A 20,210-nucleotide genomic window follows, 5' to 3' on the forward strand; every position below is an offset into this window, starting at 1 on the left:
TTATTTTCTAGTAAGGACATATTAAAGTATCATGGAGGCTGAGAATTGTGATATTAAAAAAAATTAAGGCTTTATGAGTATACAACGAAGAAAGAATATAAACCCTTGTCTTCTGTGTTCCCAAGAGTGTTATCAGTACTATCTCGCATTGGAAGGACAATAGCAATCATGTTACTATTCTAAATATTTTGATTGTACTAGAAACTCTAATTAGTTCAAACTCTAATTAGCTGAAGTTCCAATAATTCCATGGGCCTGTTCCAAAACTGGTTTATATAATTCACAACAGAATTAAGAAAATATCATTAAAGAAAAAAACAGAAGTAACAGGCCTAAGGAATAAGCTCTTCAGATGGAAATAACTGAATAAATGCAATAATAAGAGAATTATGGTTACTTAATTCTCTTTCAAAAACTCCTAAAATGTTTTATACTGAAATTGGAGCTATTTAGTTTCCATACATATTTCTTAAGAGAACTGATCGGCGTTCCCGTCGTGGCACAGTGGTTAACGAATCCAACTCTACCATGAGGTTGCGGGTTCAATCTCTGGCATTGCTCAGTGGGTTAAGGATCCAATGTTGCTGTGAGCTGTGGTGTAGGTCACAGATGTGGCTCAGATCCTGCGTTGCTGTGGCTGTGGCATAGGCCAGTAGCTGTAGCACCAATTCGATCCCTAGCCTGGGAACCTCGATATGCCATGGGTGTGGTCCTAAAAGACAAAAACAAAAAAACCCCACAAATAAGCAAAGTGATGGAAGATAGACGGGTGAAAATCACTGATGCAGAACAGAAAAGAGAAAAAAGACTGAAAAGAAATGAAGACAGTCTAAGAGAACTCTGTGACAATTTTAACCACACCAACATCCATATTATAAGTATGCCAAGAGAAGAGAGAGAGTGAAAAGGCCAGAGAAAATAACTGAAGAGATAATAGACAAAAACTTCCCTATCATGGGAAAGGAATCACTTACTCTAATCCGGGAAGCACAATGAGTACTACATAAAATAAACCCAATGACACATTAATCAAACTTACCAAAATTAAAGAAAAAAAGAAAAAATTCTAAAAACATCTACGGGAAAGAAACAAATCACATATAAGGGAACCCTGGTAAGGTTATCAGGTGCTTTTTCAGCAGAAACTCTGAAGGCCAGAGGGAGTAGGCACAATATACTTACAGAGTAATGAAAGGAAAAAACTTCAATCAAGATTACCCTACCCAGCAAGGCTCTCATTCAGATTTGAAGGAGAAATCAAAAGCCTTACAGACAAGCAAAAGCTAGGAGAATTCAGCACCACTAAACCAGCTTTACAAAAAATACTAAAGGAACTTCTCTAGGTGGAAAAGAAAAGGCCACAACTAGAAACAAAAATATTACAAAAGACTCACCTGTAAAGGCACACATATAGTAAAGATAGGAAATCATCCACACACAAATGCTACCCAAACTAGAAATTGTGAGGAGGGTACGAACGCAGGATACTGGAGATACATTTGCAATTAAGAGATCAACAACATAAAACAATCTTGTATATCTATACAGACTCCTATACCAAAACCTCATGGTAACTACAAACCAAAAATCTACAATAGATAAACACACAAATAAGAAAAAGCAATCCAAACATGACACTAAAGATAGTGGTCAAACCACAAAAGAGAACAAGAGAAGAAGGGAAGAAAAAAGACCAATAAAAACAACTCCAAAACAATTAATCAAATGGCAATATGACACAGATATCAATAATTACCTTAAATGTAAATGGACTAAATGCCCCAACCCAAAGACACAGACTGGCTGAATGGATACAAAAACAAGTCCATACACATGCTGTCTTTAAGAGACCCAATTCACTTCTAGGGACACATACAAATTGAAAGTGAGAGGATGGTGGAAAATAGTCCATGCAAATGAGAACCAAAAGAAAGCTGGAGCAGCAATACTCATATTGGACAAAATAGACCTTAAAACAAAGAATATTATAAGAGACAACGAAGGACATCACATAACCATCAAAGGATCAATACAATAAGAAGATACAGCAATTGTAAATATACATGCGCCCAACATAGGGTCACCTCAATATATAAGGCAACTGCTAACAACCTTAAAAGGAGAAACTGACAACACAATAATTGCAGGGGACTGTAACACCCCACTTACAGCAGTGGACAGATCATCCAGATAGAAAATCAACAAGGAAACACAGACCCTAAAAGAAGCATTTGACCAGATGGACTCTACAGAAATTTATAGGACATTCCAACCCAAAACAGCAGAATACACATTCTTCTCAAGTGCACATGGAACATTCTCTAGGATTGATCATATCCTGGGCCACAAATCAAGCCTCAGTAACTTTAAGAAAACTGAAATCATAACAAGCATCTTTTCCAACCACAATGGTATACGACTGGAAACCAACAAGAAAAAACTTCCAAAAACACCAACATGTGGAGACTAAACAAATGCTACTAAACAAGTAATGGATCACTGAAGAAATCAAAGAGGAAATTAAAAACTACCTAGAAGCAAATGACAACAAAGATACACTCCAAAACCTTTGGGATGCAGCAAAAGCAGTTCTAAGAAGGAAGTTTACAGCAATACAAACCTATCTCAGGACACAGTTCAAAAAGCTCAAATAAAAAACCTAACTTTACTCCTAAAGCAACTAGAGAGAGAACAGACAAAACCCAAAGTTAGCGGAAGGAAAGAAATCACAAATATCAGAGCAGAAATTGATGAAACAGAAATGAAGAAAACCACAGACTAGATCAATGAAACGAAAAGATGGTTCTTTGAAAAGAGCAACAAAATTGATAAACCCTTAGCCAGACTTATCAACAACAAAAAAAAAAGAGGACTCATGGAGTTCCCGTCGTGGCACAGTGGTTAACGAATCCGACTAAAAACCATGAGGTTGCGGGTTCGGTCCCTGCCCTTGCTCAGTGGGTTAACGATCCGGCGTTGCCGTGAGCTGTGGTGTAGGTTGCAGACGCGGCTCGGATCCCGCGTTGCTGTGGCTCTGGCGTAGGCTGGTGGCTACAGCTCCGATTCAACCCCTAGCCTGGGAACCTCCATATGCCGCGGGAGCGGCCCAAGAAATAGCAACAACAACAACAACAAAAGACAAAAAGACAAAAAAAAAAAGAGGACTCAAATCAATAAAACTACAAATAAAAAAGGAGAAGTTACAACAGACATCACAGAAATACAAAGGATCATAAGAGCAACTACAAGCAACCATAAGCCAATAAAATGGACGACCTGGAAGAAATGGACAAATTCTTAGAAGAGCACAATCTTCCAAGACTAAACCAAGACAAAATGGTAAAGAAGAACAGACCAATCACAAGTACTGAAATTGAAACTGTGATTAAAAAACTTCCAACAAACCGAAGTCCAGGACCAGATGGCTTCACAGGTGAATTCTATCAAACATCTAGAGAAGAGCTAACACCTATCCTTCTGAAACAATTTCCAAAAACTGCAGAGGAAGGAACACTTCCAAACTCACTCTATGAGGCCACCATCACCTTGATACCAAAACCAGACAACACCACAAAAAAAAAAGAAAGAAAATTATAATGAACATAGACGCAAAAATCCTCAACGAAATACTAGCAAACTGAATCCAACGATACATTAAAAGCATTGTACACCGTGATCAAGTGGGATTTATCCCAGGGATGCAAGGATTTTTCAATACCCGCAAATCAATCAGTGTGATACACCACATTAACACACTGAAGAATAAAAAACATCTGATCCTCTCAATAGATGTAGAAAAAGCATTGACAAAATCCAACACCCATTTCTGATAAAAACCCTCGAGAAAGTGGGCATAGAGGGAACCTATCTCAACATAATAAAGGCCATATAGGACAAACCCAGAGTTAACATCATTCTCAATGGTGAAAAGATGAAAGAATTCACACTAAGATCAGGAACAAGACAAGGATGTCTGCTCTGGCCACTTCTATTCAGCATAGTTTTGGAAGTCCTAGACATGGCAATCAGAGAAAAAAAGAAATAAAAGGAGTCCAAATTGGAAAGGAAGAAGTAAAACTATCACTGTTTGCAGATGACATATTATACCTAGAAAATCCTAAAAATGCTACCAGAAGACTGTTAGAGATCATCAATGAATTTGGCAGGATACAAAATTAATACATAGAAATCAACTGCATTTCTATATACTAACAATGAAAGATCAGAAAGAGAAATTAGGGCATAGATATATGACTGGGTCACTTTGCTGCGGAGCATAAATTGACAGAACAATGCAAATGAACCATATTAAAAAAATTTTTAAAAAGGAACCCTTATTATTATTTTAAATTGATAACCTAGCACAACCCTTCAGGAGTTCCCGTCACGGCACAGTGGTTAACGAATCCGACTAGGAACCATGAGGTTGCAGGTTCGATCCCTGGCCTCACTCAGTGGGTTAAGGATACGGCATTACTGTGAGCTGTGGTGTAGGTTGCAGACGTGGCTTGGATCCCGTGTTGCTGTGGCTCTGGAGGAGGCCGGTGGCTAAGGCTCTGATTAGATCCCTAACCTAGGAATCTCCATATGCCGCGGGATCAGCCCTAGAAAAAGCAAAAAGACAAAAAAAAAAAACAAAAAACCACACACACACACAAAAACCTTCAGATAGCAATACGTATCATGTTAGAAAGATGAAGATGTACATAACATATCCCATGAATCAGCCATGCCAACCCTAGAAAAATTCTTGCTCATGTGCACAAAGAGATAAGCATTAACAACAATCTTAGGAGTACTGTATTAGCAAACAGGAAAACAATGAAAATGTCCTATTGGTGGGAAAAAAAATTGTGGTGTGTTTATATACTACTGTGGTATATTCATAACCAGTTACCTGGATGAGATGACTATCTCTCATGTTCAGAACACGGAAGTAGAACTGTACTTGCCATGTATCATTTACATTAAGTTATAATATATACACAATGAAACAATGAATATATATATATGTAATTTATAGATACATACACATTATAAACCATAAAGAAAATGGAGAGGGATTCACTGGAAAATTTTGAGTAGAATATTCTATATTTTATAGCTAGACAGTAGGATATGGTTACTCAGCAAATTACTCTTTATATCTTTTTGGGCATATTAAATACTTCTTAATAAATTTTTTTTAAAAAAGAAGAAATGTTGCTCACAACTCTACTGGCAATTTTGCCTACCATACTGTACTACATCCTGAGACTACAGCCCAGAATTATATATGGTAAAGACCACAATAACCAACCAAGAGGCATTTGTTACAAAGTTAAAATGAAAGCTCAGGTTGTTACAAACTCACACAAACCAAGTGATGCCTGTAAATAAAACGGAAGTGGAACAGGTGAGCTGAAGAGAGAAAAGGGGGTCAGAAGGTCCAGAACCCCTTAGCCTTAACTGCTTAAAAAATGCAACAAATGCAAAACTTTAAGGGAAGAAAAAGGCTATATTAAATTGAATTCTAGAAAATTTGGCAAACACAAATCATTCTTTCTTACCTACTGTTGCATCATTAGTCACATATTGAGAGAGCAGATCTTCATCAGCTTGCTCTTGCTTTTCACTAGGACCAAAGTCTTTCTTAGAGAAGCTGCTGTTTTTTCTTTTTAAAAGGGCTGTTTTACTTTCAGGTTTATTTGAAACTGGAATTTCCACTGGCTGGTAGTTAGCATGGATATACGGTTCTTCGGGAAGCATATAACCTTTACTAAAACACTCCAGCAACCATTTTGCTCCCACTACATGAGGCCTACAAAAATAGTACATAGTTTATATATTAGTTTAAACTATCAGGACCGTTAACCCACTTGCCATGCAGTTTCTATAACTGCAGGGACATGCAATTTTAAGAAAAATCACTACAGGGTAGAAATTGCTTTGAATTAAAAACTGACAAAACCTGTGGGCTGATTTATCCCAAAACTGCTTCAATTCATCATCATAATCTCCCACAATAACATGAGTTACATCTTCATTGAGCTGATTAAAACGAACTCCACCTCCACTGTTAATAAGCCTTCTCAGTTTATCTAGCTTTCTGCCACTAAAACCGCAAAGATAGATCTGCAAAGAAAGGAAATATTTACTTTAGATTAATGCAATTAAAATGGTTTATTTCTCAATAGAAACTTATTTATTAGAAGTACATATCTAAATCCATTGTGTATAAATAAGACAACTCTTGCGTACATTTTAAGATATATTAAGTGCAGTATATTCTGAAACTCTGATTTTTCTTTTTTAAAAGAATTTTTTGGTATGGAGTTCCCATCGTGGCTCAGTGGTTAACGAATCTGACTAGGAACCATGAGGTTTCAGGTTCCATCCCTGGCCATGCTCAGTGGGTTAAGGATCCAGCGTTGCCGTGAGCTGTGGTGTAGGTTGCAGACATGGTTCTGATCCCGAGTTGCTATGGCTGTGGTGTAGGCCAGTGGCTACAGCTCCAATTAGACCCCTAACCTGGGAACCTCCATATGCCACGAGAGCGGCCCTAGAAAAGGCAATAATAAGACCAAAAAAAAAAACAAAAACTTTGGTTTTATTTTTATCACTTCTTCACAATGCCATAGCAGTATTATCCTTTACAGTAGACACCTGATAAGGATTTTGAGGCTTTAAAATAATTACAGAAATAAACTGGAGTTAAATGTGTGAACTCAGAAAATCTACATTTAAATTTTGGTTCAGTGGCCAATGATTAACCACATGACCAAGTCAAGATACCTAAGATTCTCTAAAACCAATTCCTCTTATTTATAAATTGAGAGATCTTTTTCAGCTAATTAAACAAAGAAATTTAAGTCAATGAACTGAGCACAATGCTTTGAGGATGATACATACGCAATAACCTATTTTTAACTATCAATATGTACATATTTAAACTAATTTAATCAATTTAACAGTCTTCTTCAACTCTTTTTTTTTTTTTTTTTTTAAAGGGCTGTACCCTCAGCTTATAGGAAGTTCCCAGGCTAGGAGTCAATCAGAGCTACAGCTGCTGGCCTATGCCACAACCACAGCAACGCAAGATCCAAGAGGAGTCTGCAACCTACACCACAGCTAACAGATCCTTAACCCACTGCATGGGGCCAGGGATCAAACCCACATTCTCATGGATACTAGTTGGATTCTTTTCCACTGCACCACAATGGGAACTCCCTTCCAGCTCTATTTTACATAATGTGTTTTCTAAAAATTTCTCAAGAATGACCCATCTATTCCTAACTACAGTTACATTCAAAACTAAGTAACTCTGTTACTAGAATATATTTTAACAAAAATTAGGAATCTTACACTTATTATAAGTAAAGAATAATTAAAAGTCACAACCAGGGAGTTCCTGTTGTGGCTCAGTAATTTAGATAGATAAGGATCAAGCCCAACTCTGAAAGGTATTCACAGTGAAGCTAGAAGTACTAATGTACATTACCACTTACTGCTTTAATTATATGACAAAGACATACCCGACAACCATCCAGTAAATCTTCAGGGGCTTGAAATGCACTGACATCCAGATTTTCCAGATTTTCCAGAGTAGGCTCCACTTTGCTATTAAGAACTGAATTACATATTGATTCATTTATACAACTTGCATTGATGTTGGAAATATGGCTGACATCTGAAAGAGTACGACCTACATATTAAACAAAAATGTATAAATTTATGGATACAAAATAATTGAGATTATATATTTTCCTATAGATTAACTTGCCTTATATAAAAAGAGCTATGAACAGTTTCCAAAGTAAGAGTCAAATGCTGGAGTTCCCATGGTGGTGCAGAGGAAACGAATCTAACTAGGAACCATGAGATTGCCGGTTCGATCCCTGGCCTCGCTCAGTGAGTTAAGGATCTGGCATTGCTGTGGTGTAGGTAGCAGACACGGCTCGGATCTGGTGTTGCTGCGGCTTGGTATAGGCTGGCAGCTGCAGCTCTGATTCAACCCCCAGCCTGGGAACCTCCATATGCTGTGGGTGTGGCCCTAAAAAGACAAAAAAAAAAAGAAAGAAAGAAAGAAAAAGAAAAAGATTCAAATGCTTTTACTGAAATCTTGGTGCTAAGTATGAAAAGGGAAAATGAAACTAATTAAAATTCATTTATTTAAAGGAAAATCTATTTAAAACATTTTCTCTCTTTTTTTGCTTTTTAGGGCTGCACCTGAGGCATATGGAAGTATCGGACACATATGCCAACATATGCCACAGCCACAGCAATACAGGATCTGAGCTGTGTCTGCAACCTACACCACAGCTCACAGCAACACCAGATCCTTAATCCATTGGGCGAGGCCAGGGATTGAACCCACAACCTCATGGATACTAGTTTGGTTTGTAAACCAATGAGCCATAACGGGAACTCCCTGTAACTTTTGATAAATTGCTGACATGGTACCTCCAAAACAGAAGTGGCTTTAAATTTCATATGAACACAGATGATCTATAACAATTGCAGTAAACAATAAGGAAAACATACTAATATGTACATGCCAGTCAAAATTAGTCCTCTTATTTTAAGTCTTTAGTATTTTTTTTGCCTCTCTCTCTTTTTTTTTTTTTTTTAGGGCTGCACCCTTGGCATATGGAGATTCCCAGGTTAGGGGTTGAAATGGAGCCACAGCTGCCAGCCTGCACCACAGCCACACGGAATCCGAGTCAAGTCTGAGATCTACACCACAGCTCACAACAATGCTGGATCCTTAACTCCACTGAGCAAGGCCAGGGAATCGAACCCATGTCCTCATGGATCTTAGCTGGATTCGTTTCTGCAGCACCACAACAGGAACTCTCTACAACTTTTGTTAAATTGCCAATATAGTACCTCCAAAACAGAAGTAGGTTTAAGTCACATAAGAACACTGATGATCTATAACAACTGCAGCAAACTAGTAAATAAGGAAAATGTACTAATATGTGCATGCCAGTAAAATTCTAAAAAAAAAAAATCCTCTTATTTTAAGACTTTATTAGTATTCTTAATTTCTTTAATCATCTTCTGCATTATATTAGGGTATGAAATAAAGTATGCATTCAATATAAAAAGAAATAATCAGGAGCTCTGGACTAATTTTTAAAATACAATTTGGTTATTATACCATTATACCTGGAAGCACAGTAAGAAAAGATGAAATCCCTCACCATATCTCCTTGATCCTATTAACAAATCAATTCTAACACAGTAAACTGCCTTAAAAATGACTGTTTACTTGAATCCCAAAGAGACCTACTATCAATAGTGTTGATCTGACCAGTAGGAGTTGAAGTATCAGGCAGGGTCTTTGTTTCTGGTCTAGGCTCCGTCTTGTATATGGATTCATCCTGACAAAAACCCTTCTCAACACTGTCAAAAAACCACTGTGTGGTCACACAGTGTACATTCCATCTCTTTGCACATTCATATTTTTGACCTAATATATTCATTAAAAAAGAGAAAGAGAGAAATATAAACCATTGAGAAAATCTACCTTTGCAGAAATATTCAAATTACAGTAGGTTATGAAAAAAACACACCTGAGACAAAATTAAAAGTTACCAGTAATTAGCTATATAGTGTATTAAAAAGTAACATTATAGGTTATTACCCAGTTATATTTTCTGTTAGGTAAATACTCATGCTATATGAGGGAGTTATCTCTTACAAAATTGCATAGAGACAAAGGCAACTGTGGGGTAACTGAAATGAACTCCATATTAGACTTGGTTTGAGTATAGCCTCCATCACTTAAATTCTTTAAACAAGTTTCTTTTTCCTTTTTGGCCATGCCTGCAGCACAAGGAATTTCCTGGGCCAGGGATGAAACCTGAACCATAGCAGTGACCTGCGCTGCTGCAGAGACAACGTTGGAACCTTAACTTGCTGCACCATAAGAGAACTCCTGAACCAGTTTCTTAATCTGTAACACGGGGATAACTCACAGAATTATATGGTTTTAATAAGGCTGCATAAAACAATTGTGAAAACTGTAAACACGTGCAATATAAAAAAATACCAACTTTCAATAGATTACTCTGACATAGGAGGAGGGTTCTATTTGACATCCAGGACAGACAGGCAAGTAGATAAGTTAAGTCATATTAAAAATGTGTCTTTTTATTACTTTAAAAAAAACTTTAACACAATGTATTTTGAAATGATGTCATAGAGACATTGAGGTCAATATGTAGTAAACAATAACATGAAAGTGTGTGGTTTTTTTACATCCTTGAGAGCTAAGAGATGAACTGCCTTCAGATTCAGAAAACTAAAAGCAATTATCAAGTTAACTCACAATCATAAGATCATAATTGGCCACACCTAAAGCTCACTTAAGGACAATTACCAATTAATTTTAACCTTTTTTTCTAATTTTACCTTTTAGGTAGTTTATAGGTAGTTTAGTAAAACACAGTATAGATATAAAAAGATAATAAAAACACTAATAAAACTCTTCTCTCATTAATTTTTATACATTTTAAGAGTACTGGTAAAAAATATTTTCCAGAATAAAGGTTTTAGAACCCCAAAATTATAGCAATTTTAAAGAATTCTTCTTAGTAATGTATTTCTCTTCTTTTAGTTGTCTCATATTCTGCAAGATGTATTTTCAAGTTAAAATTTGTAGCTCATTCAGTAAAGCCGATTCATTCATTTACAAACTAAGCCAAGCCTTTAGAATTTATCATCAGAAAGAAATGTAATTTAGCAACATCTATTAAGTTTCCTGCTCTGCAACCAAATTTCCTGTCTCTTTTAAGTATTTTTTTTTTTTGTCTTTTTGCCATTTCTTAGGCCGCTCCTGTGGCATATGGAGGCTCCCAAGCTAGGGGTCTAATTGGAGCTGTAGCCGCCAGCCTACACCAGAGCCACAGCAACGTGGGATCCGAGCCGCATCTGCAACCTACACCACAGCTCACGGCAACACCAGATCCTTAACCCACTGAGTAAGGCCAGGAATCGAACCCGCAACCTCATGGTTCCTAGTCAGATTCGTTAACCACTGAGCCACAATGGGAACTCCCTGTGGGGACCTTCTTTAAAAAAAAAAAAAAAAGATCTGATAATAAATTTAGGTAAAACACCACTGGAAATTTTTGTTTTTTAATATTTAGTCAATGACCTGATAAACACTAGGATAGTTATGTAATTTTTCTACAGACTGTACTTTTTTTTGGCTGCACCCATGGCATGCAGAAGTTCCTGGGCCAGGAATCAAACCTGTGCCACAGCAGCAACCTGAGCCCCTGCAATAACAACACGGAGTTCTTAATCCTCTGAGGCACATGGGAACTCCTCTACAGACTGTAAACCAAACTATCGAACTATTTTTGGAAGACTTTAGGGAAAAAATATCATAGCAGATTTATGACATGTCAGAAGTAAAAGCCATTCTATAAAGACCTTAAAATGTTAAATCCTGGACAACTTTACATTTGCCCATTTGGAAAACAGTTTTACCTTTTGGTTCTTGCACAATGAGATGTGTACATTCATTCATTTTCAACTGTCCCATGTATTGACCTCCATGCTTAACTGTGAGTCGCTGAACTGCTTTCCTGTCTAAGCTACATAAGCCAGTCACACAGATTATGCAGCCAAGAAAAATAGGACACTTGAAGTCTTCCATGTTTATATCCGTATACCTAGCTATCTTTCTGGGGAAAAAAAATGATAAAAAGGAAAAAACATTAACATATGAAATATTCCAGATAGTTTAAATTTCACCACAACAATGACAAGACAAACAATATCACCAAAACAATGACAAGACAAACAATAGAATATCTTTAACGTTTTACTCATTTTTTTAGGATTTTTTTGTTGTTGCTTTTTAGGGTCTCATCTGCAGCATACAGAGGGTCCCAGGCTAGGGGTTAAATTGGAGCCACAGCTGCTGGCCTACACAGCCACAGCAACGTTAGATCTGAATCGCGTCTGCGACCTACACTAAGCTCACAGCAACACCACACCAGATCCTTAACCCACTGAGCAAGGCCAGGGATCGAACCTTCAACCTCATGGTTTCTAGTCGTATTCGTTTCCGCTGCGCCACTACGGGAACTCCTATAATCATTTTTAGTAACAGGGAAACTGATAAAGACACTTCACTCATCTAGCTCAAAATATGTCTCTGATAAAAATTAATATTTCCAACAGAGTCTCTCGAATAGAACTGTTTTAAGGGAAAAGGGAAGAAATATATGTATTTCATTAACTCTAAGTCCATGCTGGTCAAAGTGATGCATTTCCCAAAACCGTAAGTCTAAATTTCTACCTAAAAAGCCAAAGTTTCTTTGGTTGCCCTCTCGAAAAATATACTTTTAATTCTTCTTTTATACTATACAAATAATAAGCAATGATTTTTAGCAAAATAACAACAAAAATATCATTATTCTGTTGCCATGTTAGGCAGATGTGCTGATGAAACAGTCTAGGAATGAGGCTGCCAACATCAAGACATGTTTAGGATGTGCTGGATTGTGTTGAAAGGAAGACTGAAAAAATGCCTACTGAATTCTAACAGTGGTACCTGGACTTATTGGCTGTTAATCTAATTTTAAAGGAGACTCTATTCTACCCTTTGAAATAGGCTCTAAGCTCCACAAGGGCAGGGATGCTGTCCTGTTTTTGCTCTCTTTATATCTAATGCCTTGCTCAGGTCACATAAAATAGGTTTTTATATGTTTACATTTAACTCTTTACATATACCTTTGGGAGGGAATACAAATACCAAAGTGGCTAAAACTTACACTCCATCTTAACTACGGGCACAGTATTGATGGATAATGCAACCTAAGAGCTACGGTTGCCACACTGATTTTCTCAACTATTTTACAAACATTATTGCTGAAAACAATCCTATTATCAAAGCTTTTCTTACCTTTCAGCTGATGCTAAGTACACAGCTCATTCTACCTATCAACTTGATGATGAGAGCTTATAGGTTATATTTTGTTTATATTAGAGAAGAGTAACAATTTTTTTTTTGTCCCCAAATAACAAATCCAAAGAGAGTGTCATAAAACCTCCCCTATGAAAGCCCACAATATGCCAAAATGATTGAATGCATCATTTTTTCAAATCTAGAAAATATCTAAATATTTTTCTTACTTCTCTTGTGATTTCTCCCAAAGTGTTTTTATCCAAGAAGGAAGCAAAATAGGTTTTTTTAGGTTTGCTGCAACTAAATATTTTTTGCTACCAACTTCTCCTGCAATAAGGTGAGTTACTGATACGTTAAGGTCTCTGTATACGCGTCCACCCATCATTTGTACATATTTATGAACTTCTTCCTGTAGCCCCAAAAGAAAATACTTTATTAATAGGGAGGAAAACTATATCTCTTCCACTTTTTATACAATATCCCATAAACATCTTTTGTTGTTAGTTTGAATGTACAAATGTTCACCACCACCATAAAATTAAATAATTGACAAAATTACTTGTGGGAATATAAAGTATACGTTTTAGAATAGTTATCTTTATACACATTATCTCCCTACATTTATCTTCCATAAATTTAACTATGTTGCTTCTACAATAAAAAATAATTTTTACGCCATGTACATACTCAAAAAATATAAATTATACACGTAATATATAAAAACATATACATAGCTCTCAGAAGCCTTTTTTAAAAAAATTAACCAACTATGATGGAAAAATATAAATGATTCAAAAACAAACTCACTGATTATACAGAGGAAAAAACTGAGCTTCCTCTTTAAATCAAAACAAAAAACTTCAACTAGCCAGTTTTCAACAAAAGATTCCACTGTATTCAATTTATTTATCAATTTTTTTTCTTTCGTGGCAGCCCCATGGCATATGGAGTTCCTGAGCCAGGGATCAGATCCAAGCTGCAGCTGTGGCAACGCCAGATCCGTTAACCCACTGTGCCAGGCCAGGGACCAAACCTGCGTCTTAGTGCTGCAGACACTAGATCATGTTGCACCACAGCAAGAACTCCTTAATTTATTAAAAAATTAAAAAAGATATACACTGTCATCTTGATTTTGCTATAAGTCATGAACACCAAGTGCAAGGTCTTTTGAAGTATCTCCTACACAGTGAAAAATTAAGTGTGGAAATATATATATTGATCATGATATTCCTCTCAACACCTCAACACCTACCCTTTTGTCTTTTTCCAGGCTTGTACAAGATACAGTTACATCAGACATAACCATGTTATAAACTGGATGCTCCGCTCTTGGGACACATCGCTGGTGGTGCATACAAAATATGACCACTTGAGGACCAACAATTCTGCAGCCAAGCTACAAAAACAGATAAAGTTTAGTAAGTAGGAAAAGACCTTCAGTCTTACATTAAGATTACATTTTGTAATATTTACCAATTCTTTATAGGAGTTGATGACCACTGCAGAAAAATCACCAAATTGTTACAAGGAAAAAAAAAAAAAAGACCATTATATGATTTCTCAAACATACACCACGTTAAAACACACACATACAAGCAAATCAAACAATGCAGGCTATCAAAAGAAATAAGCTCTAAAAGCCATACTCAAAGTTGCCATTAAATTTTTAATCTCTAAAACAAATGCAATCTTAATGACAGGGGATGTGAATTAACAGTCTCATGCCATTAGAATTAGTAAATATCTACATTTACTTTTCAAATGAAGCTTTCAGCCAATAAAGTAGTTTAAAAGTATGAGCTCAGATAAAGTCCCTCTAAATACCTATTATGTTACCCCAAAAAAGTATAATCCTAGGCAGTTTCTGTATTTGTTTTTTTAAAATACTTTGTCTTCAACTTAATGTCTTTTCAAGGAAGATCCACAAAGACTTCTCCTAAGATACTGCAGGTTGCTCAAAAAAAGAAAAAGAAAAAACCTTTTATTTTCATTGCTAATTGAGAAAGGTGACAGTCTTGCTCAATTCAGCACACCTGGGCCAGACTAAAAAGCCTACTGTTGCCAAAGTCACCAAAGCATGACTGATTTAAATATCCACAGAGCAAATGATTGTTGCTACCTTTTTGGTCAGTCATAAGAAAACTGAGTTTTTGATGCTGCTGATTCTACCTGACAAGCAGTGTTATTTCAAGACCAACAATGCTTTTGGCAAAGGTGGGCACAGACCTTCTGTACACTGTACAGACAGTACTGCATCTACCTACTCTTCTATGTTTTCTTCTTCTTTAAACAAGAATAAGTTCTTTGTAATCTGGATGGAATTATAGTCAGTTTACTCTTATTTCAATGCTTCTCTCTTGTCCAGACACCAAAAAAGTAATGAGTCAGTAGACTCTAGAATCAACAAAAAGAAATAAGATGGCTCATTGGTATATTAGTAATGCTTAACCCCAAAATGCTTCTGTTTAGCATATCATTTTTCAGACCCTATAAAGATATGAATACTAAGGAGTTCCTGTCTTGGCGCAGTGGTTAATGAATCCTACTAGGAACCATGAGGTTGAGGGTTCGATCCCTGCACTTGCTCAGTGGGTTAACTATCCAGCGTTTTCGTGAGCTGTGGTGTAGGTCGCAGATGCGGCTCGGATCCCACGTTGCTGTGGCTGTGGCGTAGGCCGGGGGCTACAGCTCCGATTTGACCCCTAGCCTGGGAATCTCCATATGCCGTGGGAGAGGCCTGAGAAATGGAAAAAAAAAAAAAAAAAAAAAAAAAAAAAAAAGATATGAGTACTAAAATTCAGGAGCACATAGGAAAGACAGTAAGTAACCAAGCTTTAGGTTGAGGTCTTTTCCTACTCGATTATTTTTTCCTGATAAATCTTACATTCAAACTGTGTTTACAGTGCAGTGGAATTTCATCAATAAAATGCTTCATTAACACAGGATTAACTTGTACTAAATGAAGTTAAATTCCCTGAAATATGAACTTACATATTAACCAAAGCTTACTGAAACACAATTAGCCTTAAAAAACACTACTTCCAAAACCAAAGAATTTCTCTGATTTCATAAATTGCAAAATATTTCATGGTCAGTAAAGAACTTATGTCTGCTGAAGCAAAAGCAAACCAAAAAACAGATTGCTGAAGGAACACACTAAAAGTTAAAGCAAACCTTTTTGAGATGGTCAAAGACAACACCACTAAAAGGGTCACAAATATAAAGTGATCTATCATTCTCCTTTATCTTCAATGCTTCCTCTTCTGTAATAATCTGAAGATATTCTTCTGATTGGAACTCTTTTATTGACTGAAACAAAAAATAAATAAAAATGTATCAGAAATTATTCACCTTTATTTATGTCCTATGAATTCCATCTTCAAAATCCATCTCAAATCCATCCTTTTTCCTGTTGCAAGCTATCTCTCATTAGATCCCTCCAAAGTGGTTCCTTCTCCCTCTCTTGCCCTAAATCTATTCTCCACAGAGCAGCTAGTTATCTTTTCAACAATACAAATCAGGTCAAATCACTCTGTTCAAAAATTCCAACAGCTTCCCACTACACTCAGAATAAAATCCACATTTCTTAAAATCACTTATAAGACTGGCCCCTGCCTGTCTCTGCCCTGCTCTCCACTTACCTTCTTCCTCTCATCCCTTTGGCTCACTCTTTCTCTAGCCACTCCTGCTTTCTTGCCAGGCCTGGAACAATTTAAGCATAACTTCATCTACATGCTCTGCTCTTGTTCGCACTGACCGAAATACTGTTCTCCCAGAACTTCACCTGACTTGATCTTTCACTTCGACCACATCTGCTCAAATGTCACTTCCTCAGAGATGTCTTTCCTGATCATACTTTTCTTTTGTTTTGCTTTTTCTTTACGGCCGCACCTGCAGCATATGGAAGTCCCCAGGCTAGGGGTTTAATCGTAGCTACAGCTGCCAGCCACGGCTACAGCCAGACACAGCAACGCAGGATCTGAGCTGCATGTGCAACTTATGCCATGAGACATGCCAGATCCTGAAGCTACTGATCAAGGCCAGGGATTGAACGCATATCCTCAAGGATACTAGTCAGAGTCTTAACCCACTGAGCCACAACAGGAACTCCCCGATCATACTTTTTAAAATAATCTTGTGCCTCTAGTGTACTTTATGAAGAAAAATAACACATATATATCAATCTCTCTATATATTCATATATCTATAGTTTTTGTCTCTCTCCTTTACAAGAATGAAAGTTTCATTCTCTTTCTTGTTTGCCAACATATCATGACTCCCAGTAAGCACTTAAGAGTATTTTCAGAATAAATTTTGAAGTTCTTATGTTAAATACTTAGCGTCATCCTTTTTAAATTAAGTCAGATTATGTCACTCTTCAGAGTATAACTCTCCAGTGGCTCTGTTTCACTGCAAGATAAAAGTCAAAATCCTTACAATGGCCCACAAGGCCCTCCTGACCTTTCTACTCTTACTCTCTGCAGTAAACCTAAACAGTCTTCCCCCATCCCTTGCTCACTACTCTTCAGCCACATTATTGCTGAACAGACACTGTGACACTTTCCCAGGGGCCTGTGTGTGATTATTCTTTCTGCCTGAAACCTTTTTCCCCAGATATCTATATGGCTCATTATCTCACCTTCAAGTGTACTCAAATAGAACCTTCTTCATAAAGTCTACCCTGATCACATTCTATTTAAAATAAATTGTTATCTTCCCTTCTCCTTTTCCCCCAACAAACATCCTCCAGAACCCTTTAACCTGTTTTGCATTTCTCTCCCCACGGTACTTAGCACCTTTAACACACTATAGTTTCTTCATTTATATGTCTGATTAATGTCTATTTCCTCCTAGACTAAAATGAAAACTCTGAAAAACTATGGATCTTTGTCTGCTCTGATCACTGACACATGCCGAGTACTAGAACAGTGCTCATCAGATGAAGGATACTCAATAATTACTTGCTGAATGAATGAACTTTAAAAAGAAACCTGCTACAACAGTGGTTTTTAAACTTTAACAGACCCAGGATCTTGGTTTTTTTTTTTTTTTTTTTTTGCTTTTTAGGGCTGCACTCACGACATATGGAAGTTCCCAGGTGGAATGGGAGCTAAAGCTGCTGGCATTCACCACAGCTATAGCAACACAGGATACAAGCAGAGTCTAAGACCTACACCACAGCTCATGGTAATGCTGGATCCTTAACCCACTGAGCAAGGCCAGGGAAGGAAGCCGCATCCTCCTGGATCCTAGTAAGGTTTGTTAACTGCTGAGCTACTAAGGGAATTCCTGAACACAGGATCTTGTTAAAAACCAGATTCTAGCTGCTAAGTATGAGTTAGGGCCCAACTCTCAGGCCATGGTGATGCTACTGATGATGTCAGTGAGTAACAAGGCTCTACACGACCCTACCTGCTCTGATACAATACTGTACATAACAAAACATAGTTTTAACAATTAACATCAACAAAAAGAAAGTGTAACCAATACAGGACTCACATTTTTTTCAACAAAGGTCTGTGGTTTGTAGACAAAAAGAAATTATTTTCAGAACAGCAGGTCCACCACTTTCAACAGAAATGTCATCAAAGATTTCATGCACCCCCAAATATATAATGTTTACATCAATTCAAAAATGTGTAACAATGAGATATCTAATAATGTAGACTACAGTAAAACTATTATGAACATAAAATAATTATGAATAAGACATAATAGGCCTAATAAATCAAAACAACTAAAAACAAGAAAAGGAATTCACTGCATCAAACAAGACATTTTCAAGTATTCTTACCTCAAGAGCTTTAAAAAAACATTCGGAATTGTCTGAAGACTTTAAAAACTTCACAAAAAACGGTTCTTTGTCATTTTTGGACATTTTTGAACTGTCAAAATAAAGGAACCGTTAACAAGAACATTACATATGAAGTTAAATGTTTAAAGCACCTATTTTCCTGCGTAGATAAGAATGCCTCAGGACAAACATTCTGGCCTTGCCTTTGAATTCATCATTACGGTTTGTAGAAAACACTGGAATGTGGACAAAGTCAAGGAAAAAGATGACAACACCAATCCTTGCAAATAAATCGGATAACGAAATTAAGGTCGCTAAATTGAATCCGTCAAGGGCCTGTGCTCAGGGGCTCTAAGTTCCTTAAGCCAAAGCGCATTCAATTGTACTTAGCTTAAAGATCCTCTGAATGAATCGGTCCCTGCGGGAATCCGCGGCCCTTGAGGTACGTTCAGCCCTCAGTAATGTAAACGTTTAAATATAAACGTGAAAACAAGCGAGCAAAGTCATGCCCCGTAATTGGCCGCCGAAAAGCGCTTGCTCCCCAGCTCCCGGGGCAAGGCCCGGCTCTTGGTCCAGCAAGCAGTCATGTCCTCTCTGGCGTCTAAGTTCCACCCGCCGGTCCCGGGCCGGTTACAGGGCCCCAAAGGCCAGAGACAGCGTCCCGAAAGCACCGCGGGATGGAGAAGGAGCTGACTCCTCTCTCCGAGCTTCACTCACCACGGTGGCGCCTGGGGGTCTCCGGGCGGCGAGAGTGGGGCCGCGCAGCCGGCAAGACGGCTGCTGGGCTCGGGCGCCAGCCCGGCGCACACCCGCCGCACCCGGCGGCGCCCCCGGCCCAAAGCAAGCGCAGACCCGGAAATTGCCGAACCCGAACTGACTTTCGCGCCAACTGCAGAAACTTCCGGCGGAAGTGACATCAACGGAGTCGAGCGAGGCGGGCAGAGGCGTCTAGAGACGTGGTGGGCGGTCGCTATGGTGAGGTGGGATCCCAGTCTAGGTGTTCTGGAAATCTAGGGCTAGAGCCTTTGGGACCTCCGGGCTCGGAAGGGCGAGCTGGGCTCCGCTGGGAGTTGGCCAAGCGCTGAGGACTAGCGGGTAGGGGGCCCGGAGTTCCTTAGAGGAGGCCCCAATACACCCAAAAAATAAAGCCAGGGGAAAGAGGGTTTTCCTCGATAAATATTTTACACCTAGAGACCATGTATTATCGTCCAAAACAACACTGTGGGGCAAATAGTGGTATCTCCACTTTATAGATGTAAAAACTGTGGCTTAGGGAAATTAAGTGACGTGCTCAAGGTCACAGTAAAGTAGAATTTAGACTGCTTCCGGGTCTGTTTCACCCTGTGGACTGGCGGACTGGATTCTTTTCCTTTCAGTGTATTATGAATGTATTCATCAGCTACCTCAGCCAGGAAGTCTAAAGGGAAGAAAGGTGTCAGGACGACCTGAATTACACACCTGGTGCAAAGAGATCTTTACCAAGGTCTTCTGTGATTCCCCCTTCCCTTA

At 37.9% G+C, this 20,210-nt stretch overlaps 1 protein-coding gene across 6 annotated transcripts in view; it reads right to left on the reverse strand.

Annotated features, from left to right (window-relative positions):
- TOPBP1 (topoisomerase (DNA) II binding protein 1) overlaps window positions 1-19,608 on the reverse strand; it is a 78,127-nt gene extending 58,519 nt beyond the window's left edge. The window contains exons 1-10 of one of the 6 annotated variants that reach the window (XM_021069465.1): window positions 19,419-19,608; window positions 18,702-18,792; window positions 16,082-16,216; window positions 14,160-14,303; window positions 13,135-13,316; window positions 11,482-11,678; window positions 9,275-9,454; window positions 7,515-7,684; window positions 5,951-6,114; window positions 5,550-5,800 (exon numbers count right to left, since the gene is read on the reverse strand). In XM_021069465.1, the coding sequence (XP_020925124.1) occupies window positions 5,550-5,800; window positions 5,951-6,114; window positions 7,515-7,684; window positions 9,275-9,454; window positions 11,482-11,678; window positions 13,135-13,316; window positions 14,160-14,303; window positions 16,082-16,216; window positions 18,702-18,785 (1,507 nt within the window). In that variant the 5' untranslated portion in view covers window positions 18,786-18,792; window positions 19,419-19,608. Of the gene's footprint in view, window positions 1-5,549; window positions 5,801-5,950; window positions 6,115-7,514; window positions 7,685-9,274; window positions 9,455-11,481; window positions 11,679-13,134; window positions 13,317-14,159; window positions 14,304-14,380; window positions 14,407-14,731; window positions 14,844-16,081; window positions 16,217-18,701; window positions 18,793-19,418 lie in introns of those variants that run through there. The other 5 variants (XM_021069468.1, XM_021069467.1, XM_021069466.1 and 2 more) reach the window with 5 other exon arrangements.

This window comes from Sus scrofa, chromosome 13, assembly GCF_000003025.6.
Source record: "Sus scrofa isolate TJ Tabasco breed Duroc chromosome 13, Sscrofa11.1, whole genome shotgun sequence".
NCBI classification, from domain to species: domain Eukaryota; kingdom Metazoa; phylum Chordata; class Mammalia; order Artiodactyla; family Suidae; genus Sus; species Sus scrofa.